At 41.0% G+C, this 11,416-nt stretch overlaps 1 protein-coding gene across 1 annotated transcript; it reads left to right on the top strand.

Annotated features, from left to right (window-relative positions):
* Window positions 1–9,586: 9,586 nt before the first annotated feature.
* On the top strand, window positions 9,587–10,745 carry LOC6052540 (bromodomain-containing protein 4B; the record flags this gene model as incomplete). Its single annotated transcript, XM_001868759.2, has 2 exons — window positions 9,587–9,905; window positions 9,962–10,745. Coding segments are annotated over 2 exons (1,065 nt in total), but the record flags the coding sequence as incomplete, so codon positions are not given.
* Between the last annotated feature and the right edge of the window lie 671 nt (window positions 10,746–11,416).

The following is an 11,416-nucleotide window of genomic DNA, read 5'->3' as shown; positions in this document are numbered from 1 at the left end:
CTTACCTCTCATTTAACACATTCCATGTATCGAGAAATTAAAAGTAATAGTGTGTGCATCCAACATGGAGTTAAACTCTTTGAAAAGCCTTGGTAAGCTTCACATGAACTGCACAGCAAGTGTAACATTATGTTGCGATTTGACAGCTCGATAATAATTTTTTTATGAACTTTTTTTTTTGTAAGCATCAAATACATACATCAAAGTTAAAAATAGGTGTGGTGATGTGCGATAAACTCCGCGGAGTAACTCGATAACAAGTTTAACTCCATGTTACCAAACATTTTCATTAACGAACGAACTGATATTGGATGCTAGATGGAAAAACACAATTTACTTCTAGCGGATCTTAAAACAAGATTTTCATCACTGAGAGCTGAACTTATTTCAAATGCTGTTAGTAGTTTATGCTTACCCAAAACAATAAATTGACCAAAACAACTAAATATTTTATCACACCACAGCATCCGTGCAAAGCCATTTTGAGGATCTTGATATATGTTTGCTATCTTTGAACTTCAGGAAATGCAAGAAGTGTTTATTATTGAGATTTGTTTAAATCATAATACTATGAACTTTATGAACACTACACCCTTACCAAAAATCATGATTTTCCCACTTTTTCATACGATTTTTTGAAGTCAGGTACTACAACAATAAAAATGGTTATATGGGTTGAACTGAAAAATTCGTATGAAAAGTGGGATATTGAACTCACAAAATCATGATTTTTGGTTAGGTGTCAACCGAGCATCAACATTACACTGAAAATACGCCACACGTTTCATTCAAAGGCCCTAACTCTTGAATGATTGAATAAAGCCACATCATAGATTTAATTGGTTTGTGTTTCAACATCAATCCAAACCACTATCAAATGCAAATGTTTGGGAGATTTTTGACACAGTATTTTCATTCGGGTGGCTCAAGTTTTTCAAGTGTTTTGCTCACTTGAAATTGATCTTCAGATCTACTCAAAACAGGCACTATTCAAAGTCAACGTGATTTTCCACTTGAATTTAATGTGTTTCACTTAGAGAGCCTGAAGTTTATTCTATAGAGAACGGCCATCTCAAAACAAAAGTACCAATCGAAGCACGAGAACTGTCAAACGGAGGTACCGTAAACCGGGGTGAATTTAATAGGATTTCAATTTGTTTTTGGAATATTGTTCAATAGGTAAGGTTTTACCACAGACAAACAGACGGGACACTCGAGTGCTGAACCATCGTCCTCCAAAAGCGGTTATTTCAAATGCAATTTTGTTTCGGCATCCAATCACCCGGCGCTGATGGCGCTGCTGTCGTGACAATTCGCCCGTCTATTGGGTCCTAAAATGAAGCTTAGATTGCTGATATTATTGTTTACAGCGATAAAGCTTATTTTTCTGAGTACAATGACCCTTTGTACGACCACAAAGAGTTTAAAATGGATTTTTAAATCAATTTTGAAAAATTAACCTCGCGGTCCTTCTTGACAGAAAAGCTCCTACTTGACAGCTCGTTCCAAGGGGACCATAGTTAATCCATCGAAAAAATGTTGTCTTGTCAAAAAAAAATTTGCATTAAAATGAAAAAAAAGTGGTCAGAAATGGTTTTTAATCGTGTTTTTTAACGTTGTACATAAAAATTGACATAGGGCTTTAGTACCCAATTCTCAGTGTGTGTGAAGCGTGTTTTTGTTTTTAAGTTGAGCGTGAGCACGTGCGAAGCAGCAAATGAGAGCACAAATATTTGTGGAGTTCTGGATGTAGAGTCGTGCCCTTTGTAAACACCCCTACACATACCATCTTAGTGCCAAATGTTGGATACCTCTACATCGAGTACTTTGGCAGGGAGGGAGTGTGAAGGTGACGGAGAGAGAGAGTCGGTGGAAGGCATTGGGAGCAGCAGAGGACGAGGAATCTACGACGAGTCCGAACGATTACGGGCCGGAAGTGCAGGACACGGATCGGCGGTAAGCGGGTGGTTGGGAGGATTTACCGGCGGCTTAGATGCAGCGCTTGAGAGCGGCCACGACGCTACATCTGGCGACGAGGATGAACGGTAAGAAGTTATCAGTTCGAGGTTGAAGGAAGTTTTCAGTGCGGGGCGTAACGCTAGTGTTGTGTTTTTTATGCTTCCTTGTAGTAGTGTTATGTTGAAAGGTGGTTTTGCTTTTCATGTTTGTTTATAGAGCTATCTAAGCCCGATCTCACGCACACTATCTTACCATTTGTTTTTGCTGGCGGGTACAAATTTTAACCTAAAAACCCTTCGTGTACAAACACGCAATACATGCGCACGTAGATAACTCTATTTTTACTGTCCTACTGCAGTACTAGATTGAAGGAAACATTGTTGCTAGTTTTTGATTTGACGTAGAATTACGTTTAATTTATTTAAGATGTTTCACATTAGTAGTCAGTTTTGGTTCAATTTGGAATTCAAAGCAGTTTAATGGTGTCAAAGCGGAACCAATTTACTGTTTGCAAAATGATACCAAGAAATGGCAAGTATTGTAATCGATCTATAATTTATTTTGTTAGGATTAAAAAAAATACTCCAGCTTTTGAGGTATTCGAAGTCAACAAATCTTAAAATACAAAGATACATAATCTCGGAACTTCCATTCGGTTGTTCTTCTGGTTCACAAAATTCCACCCACTTCTGACGCAATTTATCGTCACGTGGAAAATAAAAAAAGCATATTTTGGCCGCCCACCGTTTAGTCTACGAACAAAAATGCGCGAAGCACTTATTTTTCAGCGAAAACTTTAACATCAACAGATTCAAAATGTTTCAAAACCAGTCACTTCAGCAGCAAAAATAAGTCACGCTTGAGCTTGAACAAAGCCTTCTACTTTGTTTATGTTTACAGTAGTAGTGCACTTGTAGTAGTGAGGAGCAGTTGGGAGCATTCGAAAATCACGTTACGCATTCTGTCTTTTCAGCACCCAGGTGTTAAACAATTCTATTTTATGGCAAATTTTTGGTTATTGCGTATTTACCGGGAGTTCATTGTATATACAAAATACATTTTAAATAGCAGTTGCTGTTGGTAAAAAAAAACTCTGAGGAGTTAAAAGTTTTTTTTTGTAAAAGTTGAGTTCAGAAAAAAAAATCTCTGAATTTTTTTTTTGCGTTTTGTTCGGATTTAAGTTACAATGAAACATTGACTTTTGGTATTGATACATTTATTTGATAATAATCGATTTTTAAGTATCGTTTCAGTTTTTCTTTCATCGACTGCAAGATTTCAACTTTATGGGGCACCAGTTTTAACAAATGTTTTATACACCCGGAGGAGTCTACTTAAATTCTTGACGAAACTTGATAGTTCAAGATCTGAGAAGTAACTAGAAAACATACTCTGAGGAGTTAACAATGTAAAAGTTCTGAGAAGTGAGCTCTGAGGAGTAAGCTTAGTTCAAACTCTGAGGAGTGAACAAATAATCAACTCTGGGGAGTTTACCGAGTACAATTTCAAGCTCTGAGGAGTGAGCTAACTGTGAGGAGTATGATGAGTTCAAACTCTGAGGAGTGAATTAGGATGCTACTCTGAGGAGTTTAACCAATTTCTAAAAAGTGAGCTAGTTCTGAGGACAGCTAAGTTCAAACTCTGAGGAGTGAGTAAAGACGCAACTCTGAGGAGTTTGCCGAGAACAATTTCAAGCTCTCTGAGGGGTTAGCTGAGTTCAAACTCTGAGGAGTGGAGTGAGATTTAACTCTGAGGAGTGGAGTGAGATTTAACTCTGAGGAGTTTACCAAGTACAAGACTCTGAGGAGTTCATAAATTTTCTAAGTAATTTTCCAAGTTCAAGGCTCTGAGGAGTAGATGCATTTTCTGAGGAATTTGGCAAGTACAAGACTCTGAGGATTGATGAATGTGCTAAGTAATTTTCCAATCCAAGACTCTGAGGAGTTTATGTTCAAGACTCTGAGGATTAATGCATTTTCTGACTAATTTTCCAAACTCAAGACTCTGAGGAGTTATTGCATCTTCTGAATAGTTGAACTGATGAACTCTGAGGAGTTGTTCTGAGAAACCCTGAGGAGTTTTGCTGAAGAAATCTGAGGAGTTGTATTGGAGATTCGTGAAGTTGTATGGAGAAAATATTGTTGTTCTGAGAAAAATTAGAATTTACAGTTCTAAAGAGTTTACTAAGCATTGACTTTACAGCTTTTACTCTGAGGAGTATATGTTGATGCAGTTGATTTAAGGAATTATTTGAAAAGGGTAAAGCCCTTGGATTCGAAAATTCAAAAGTTCCGATAAGTTGGATAAGTTGAAAGATTTCAGGAATTGAAAAAATGTTTTAATTGATTGAATAATTATTAATAGTAAATGAGTAAAATTCAAACTAACCTTAAGGATTTTTTTTTCCTGTTTTTATACATTTTTTTATGCGTTTTAAAAAACCCTGCTTGAAAACAGGTCTAATGCAACTGCAAGAAATTTTAAAAAATCGAGATAAATTGTAACTTGACTCGGAGGAGTTTGTAAACCTATGAATGGAAGTTGGTTTAAAGGAATCGAGTTTTGTTGGTTTGCTGGTTAAGCAATTTTGAAATCAAGAAAATTTGGAAAATTCGAAAAAAAAAGAAATAAAAACTCCTGAAAAGTGCTGCTTTCTAAGTTTTAAAATTACTTACATTTGCTACATTTCTGGGAGTTTAGGAGATTTCAATCCCGTGGATAAACATGTTGAAGCTTGGAGGAGTTAATTTAGATTTGACTCAGAGGAGTCGGTAAATAAAGCTCTGAGGAAAGAATGAAAGCCAACTCTGAGGAGTTAATTGATTCAATTTTCTGAGAAATGGACTTTGATGCTACAGTGCAAGCTCTGAGAAGTGAATCATGAGTAGACATATGGAGCTGATTTTACTTTCATAGTACTATTTTTCAATAAGGATATCCTGAGAAGTTCCAGAGGATGAGTTACTGTGATGATTTTTGAACGAGTAAGCAAGAAGTTTTTAGAGTTTATAGTTGAAATGAGTGGATTCGAGAAACAATTAAGGTATATCCTGATGAGTTTGATTCATTTAAAAAAAAATCTAGTTCAATTAAGCATTTCAAATGTATTCTGATTCCGACTTTTTTTTCCTAATATGGTTTTCCATGGAGTGTGTGTCCATCCATTTAAAAAAAATAGTATCATATAATGACAAACAGTACATATTGAATGAAGGAGAACAAAAAAAAACAAATTAAAGTGGCAGGGAAGGATTCATAAGTCTGAGGAAAAAAAGTCTGATTACGTGATACGTCAAAAGAGATTGTTTTGTAAATTCATATGTATCATCAATTTACAAATAAAACTAAATATATGGGTTTTCAAAATAATGGAATTAAATGATTGTACTTAAACTTTGAGGTTTCTGATCACGTTTAAGGTCTAATAAAGTAAGGGGGGGATGTAGAGTCGTGCCCTTTGTAAACACCCCTACACATACCATCTTAGTGCCAAATGTTGGATACCTCTACATCGAGTACTTTGGCAGGGAGGGAGTGTGAAGGTGACGGAGAGAGAGAGTCGGTGGAAGGCATTGGGAGCAGCAGAGGACGAGGAATCTACGACGAGTCCGAACGATTACGGGCCGGAAGTGCAGGACACGGATCGGCGGTAAGCGGGTGGTTGGGAGGATTTACCGGCGGCTTAGATGCAGCGCTTGAGAGCGGCCACGACGCTACACTGGAATTCTAACCGTGTTTCACAATCCAGGCTTTCCAGGACAAAATTGGGGCAGTCTAGGCCATAGCCTCTTGCCCCACTATTAACTCGGTACACTGAAAGAATCCAACATAGTAATATCAAGTGTTATTACACGTGAGTGTCCCAAAAATCAACACGATAAATTCACATGCTTTTCCTTTGACCCACACATATTTTTCATGTCAAATTGATGTGAAAATCATTCGAATCAGCTGATCGTTAGCGAAAAACCTTTCATTCTTTTTCGCATGATGTTCACTTTAGATTCAAATGAATTTCACTTAGATTTGCCCCATATAACAATTCCTTTGATTTTGACGTGAAAAACATGTTAGATTGAAATGTTTTGGTTTTGAATGTGGTTGGCGAAAATTTGTCATAAGTAAGATGGCCACAAACGATGGTGGAGCAGAAATTGCTCTTGGGATTTAAAAGTGGTTTTAACGAGAGTTTTCCGAAAAAAACTTTGATAATTATTGTTTTATTTGAATAAAAAAGGGACTCCCTGCGTGTAATTTGTAGGTGAGTACAAACAAGATTAAAGAAGTGCTTTTAAATCTTAATACAGATTGATTATTTTTTTGTTCCAGAAGAATAGATTTCGGCCAGAGGACGTGCTCTAAATCCGGAGTTTGATGCAAACGATCTGAAAAACATTCTTATCGTTAATCCTATGTGCATCAGAATTTCAGCTGTGTGGATTCGTCACCTAAACTCCAGCCGAGCGGTGCTTCTCGAGATTCAACATGGATATCAATTGCAGCGGATTTAACGCGGACACATTTGGTCCCCATTCTTTGACTATTTGTGTTTGTGAAGAAAAATTGATGCGCTTAAGCGATTTTTGTGTAATTTCCATATTTTAAAATGCAAAAATTAAGAAATTGTCGTGATTTTTTATTTGTAACTTAAACTGTGCGATTAATAAATAAAAATTGAGAAAAATTTCCACCTTTTTTACCCGTCTGAATACCAATGGAAAACCATTTGATTGGCACTACAAAGTCATTTAACATTCATGTGCAAAGCACTACAAATTCATGTGCGTCATCACGTGAAGTTAACGTGTTTTGCATTTGACTTTACCGTGAACCACGATTAATATTTTCGAAGTGATTTTCACATGAAATCTACATGCAATGTCGTATGGGGCAGATTCACGTGTGAAACATTTGATATTACTGTGGGCCTTTCTTTCAGTGTAGGCCTGCTAAACTGCCTGCCGATGTCGAGGTTGCTGCTGAGGCGCCGGCTACTGCGGAGGAAGCCGGATCCTGTGGTGGAGTTACTCCTTCGGAGCAACCTGCTTACCCTTACCCTTCGTGGACTGCTGCTCAGATTGGGCTTTGGCAGCGTTTTTTGGAATCTTTGCCACTTTTTGCTTTTGTTGTTTGACGCAACTTAACTGCGCCGTGGACACGTTCCCCGTGGAAATTTCCAAAAACGCCCATCGTGGGGATTATTTCCGGTAGGTTTGAATTGGACCAGGGGTATCTTATTGATGATGGTGTCAGGTGTGATTCGAGGTTTCGGTGGAGGAGAAATCTTCGACAGAACTTGGTAGCAACTGGGAGGACCAGTGATTTGGTCTCTGTCGTTGCGGTTGTGGTGCGTCGTTGCTGGTGCTGCCGCATGATTTGGCTCATGAGGTTCTGCTATTGGAAACGGAACCAACCCGCCGTCATCTTCGGCCTTCGGTGTTGATTTTTATTCTTTTCATCGAGTAGCAACAACAAAATTATTTCGATCAGCTGTTGATGTTTACAATCGTTTAGGCTTGATTGTCTCACGCATACACTGACGTGGCACATGACAGTAATGGGTATGTATTGGTATGTTTGGACTGCGCTTCGGCATCAGCTCACCAGGCAGCCACCTGGCGTCGCCGTGATTTGGTGATTTGATGAAGGACGATGGATTTCAAAAATAATTTGTATGGAGAGTCACGTCTGTTTGTCTGTGGTTTTACTCAAGATTATTATTTTTAAAACATGTACTGTGGTAGGCCACACAAAGTCCATGCACTATTTCGGAAAAAAAGTTTTTTTCAATAATGTTTAGAAAAATAGTTACGTTAAAAATTCTGTAACCGTTGGTTACAATTCTTCAACGAACCTTCACTTTTCTACTTGATTCCGTACATCCCCCCGCACCAGCAGCAAGTCAACAGGAGGAGGAGTTGCAATTGCAGTGGCGCGCCGTCTCGGAATTGAAGTCGTTCACATTACGAACCAGAACTGGGGCTGTGTGGAGCAGGTGTGGCTAGCACTGAACTTCGGCGATCACAAGCTGTACGTCTGCGCGGTCTACTTGCCACCTGATCGGTACCGTGACACTGTCTTGTTTCAAGCGCATGTTGACTCTGTCAACACCGTCACTTCTGTCGCTCGACCCGGAGATGACATCCTGGTAATCGGCGACATGAACTTTGACAAGCTTCGGTGGCTGCACACGGAAAGGGATCGATCGCCAAACCAGCGACCGAATTTTGCTGGGTTGGTTTTGCTGATATCAGCGAAATTTTCTCTAAACCAGCAAAATTTTTCGCTGAAAAAGGTGGCTGCGCGAAATCAAATCCAGCAACTTGGTTTCGCTGGTTTGTTATTTCCGAAACGGTTTCTTTTCCAGCGAAAGTTTTCGCTGGTTTGATACACATCCTTCCGACAGCCGTCATAAATGTTTGTTATTGTTCACGTTTGGAAGCGATTTGTGGCAATCAAATTGCTTTAGGGGTTTTTTCAAAACAAAAAAGCATGAAAAAGTTCTGCATCAAGTGTTCAGCATTAAAATACATACTCAACCAGGTGATGGTTCTTTTCAATGAAAAGAAGCACGTTTCCATAAAGTTCTCGCAGCAGAAAAATACGGTGCAGTGAAGCTGGAGATGTATTTGTACTGCTGCATAGATGAGTGCACAAATTGTCGCAGGTGGCAGCAAGAATCGTAGGCGAGGAACTTGACCATGGCCGCGGAACAGTTTGTGCTGTGGCAAGTAAGTACAACGAGGAACTTGACCATGGCCGCGGAACAGTTTGTGCTGTGGCAAGTAAGTACAACCTGGCTGGACTTTCTTTTAAATCTGCTTCCGTTACTGCGAAATCTTTTCTGACGATTGTTCCATCCGTAAACCTTCGTCAACCGGAACGGAACTTTAAGATTTTTAGGTCGGTTACCGGTCACGCGCTGGAAAAAACAACATTTGTTCAAAACTGTGTCTTTGAGATTGAGCGGGATACACTGAAGGTTAATTGAAAAAAAAAAAACAAAAATAATAAAAAATGGAATTTCATTTCATTTTGCCACACCACAAACATTAAATTCCCACCGAATCTGCCATCACTGGTCGCCACTGTCATCTTGCTGTCATCCGTCGTCTCGCCGCTCGCGGGCCGCGTAAACGTCAAACGTCGTCGTCGTCGTCGGAATTTCGTAGCATTGCTCCATCTCATCGCTAATTGTTTTTCTTTTTGGTGCGCGCACCCGCGATTCCCTGTTTGTTTTTCCGTTTTTAATCCGTGGCCACGCCACCAAAGGTGAGTTTAGCCGGGGTCCGGTGGCAGTTTCCTCGCGGGGCTATGGTTTTAATGTGGAATTTCTCTTCTAGCTGCCGTGTGATGTTGTGGGTTGGCGTTCGAAGTGCCAAAAGGTTGTGCGTTGCGGAGGAGGACGGAGTGGCCATTTGGCGGCGGTTTGTAAACAAAGCGGTTGGGCGCAATTTGTCCGCGCTGGTTGGGATTCGGGCCCGCTGCAGTTGTCAAAATGACGGATTCCTTCTTCGGGTTCGACACGCATCTTCCGGTGGAGGATGACGGAGGCGGGGGAACTGGGGGCGGTCCGGATGATTCGGAGGAGGAGTACGATGCGCTGAACGATGAGACGTTTGGGCAGACACGGGAGGATTGGGAGGAGCTGCACGAGGATATAGTCCGGTTGGATCAGCGGGAGGGTGGGGATGGCGATTCGGGGCCGGATTCGGACTTGGATATGAACTTTTCCAGCGTTCGGATTGACAACTTGGAGCTGGACGATGATAACGAGTCGGAGGCGAGGTTGCAGCTGGATCCGAGCGTGTGGACGATGCCGAGCAAGCCGGAGAGGCCGCGGCCGCAGTTGCCACATCCGGCGATGCAGCAGCACCATCCGCAGAGTTCGTTGATGGCGGCGATGCAGCACCAGCAGCACCATCAGAGGATAGGCGGGGGACCAGGTAAGGGTGGGGAGATTTTGTGAGAAGGGAGTTTGTTATCATTTGGCTTGTTTTAGGTGGCCCCTTTGTCGGTCTTCCGCCCAACTTCCCGCTGCCGAATCCGGCTCAGATGCGGATCTGTTCGGTGGAGGAGATCGAGCAGAACATGATCAAGCAGCAGGCGCAGCACTCGATGCCGCCGGAGGTTCCCCAGCAGCTGCCGCATTTTCATCATCCGGGCATGGGACTGCCTCGTCCGCCGCCCGGATTTCCCGGAATGATGAATCACCAGCCGCCGTTGACGATTCCGGTGAACTTTCCGCCGCCGTTGAACATGGTTCCCCCGTTGCCACCGTTGCACCTGCTCCAGACGAACGTTCCACCGCCGTTTCCGATGAATGTGCCGCCGCCGAATTTCCCCGGAGGTGAGAGCCACGCGAATTTCAACCAACGGCTGGTTCAGGAGATTCAGCAAAACCATCCGATGCTGAACCAGCACCGTCAACACCAGCAACAGGGTCAGAATCGCTACCAGCAGCAGCACAATAATCGGCAGAATTACAACCAGAACCAGCAGCAGATGCAGCATCACCGTGGCAAGCTGAACCGGTCGGGCGAGTACGACGAGTACGCGAACCTGATGAGCGAACGGGACAAGCAGTGGCTGCTGGCCTTTGTACTTAACGCCCAATACCCACCTGATGCCAAACCCATGTGGACGTTCATCCCTAAGCATGCGTATGGCCTGGTTTTTGACAACGATACAAAATACGCCTGCGTTGTAAGCCTCCTTGCATATTTATCTAAACCTTCCGCTAAGTAATTTCTACCGTATTGTATTTATTGTGAAGATTGTGAATTATTTATTTATTTTTAATGTGTAAATTTATGCTTTGACTGAATATATTGTCCTATAATTTCTCGGATTAGTTTTCAAAAAGCCGTAAGAGCCATTGTTAAACAAAGTCCTTTTTGCATCGGTATTCGACCTGCTTACGAAAAACCAATATCAAAAATGCTCGAAATTGTTCATCTACACGTCCTTCAAGTGCCCCATACTTGAAATAAATTAAATTTTGTTTCATTTTCGAGAAAAACGAAAACTAATGTCAGAGGTCACAGTGGCTCTTACGGCGTTTTGAAAACTCACCCGAGATTTGATCTATTGATTGAGTTTTTATTTAATAAGTAAAGAAAGTTAAGCAATAACTCTACTTAAAGTTCTCAAGGTTCAATATATGTAATAAGATTTTTTTGTAGTTTAAATCATTTTTTAAACGTAGACGGAATAAATGCTCCTAATGAGTTCAATTTCTTTGATTTATTTAAATCACCATTGAATGATTGATCAAATTCTCCGCCTGGTTCTGCCAGAATCCTGTTAGAAGGGTAGAACATTTCTTCTAGATGCTGTTAGAATATACAGCTCTGTAAAAACTCTGCAAGAATCCTACAAGAACTTCGTTACTGGGTAACTGCACACCAAATATTTGCACATTGAAAATGATACCTTCTATCCCCCGCTCGCCAAA

Source organism: Culex quinquefasciatus, chromosome 1, assembly GCF_015732765.1.
Source record: "Culex quinquefasciatus strain JHB chromosome 1, VPISU_Cqui_1.0_pri_paternal, whole genome shotgun sequence".
Lineage (NCBI taxonomy): Eukaryota > Metazoa > Arthropoda > Insecta > Diptera > Culicidae > Culex > Culex quinquefasciatus.
This window is presented reverse-complemented; position numbering and strand designations above follow the sequence as displayed.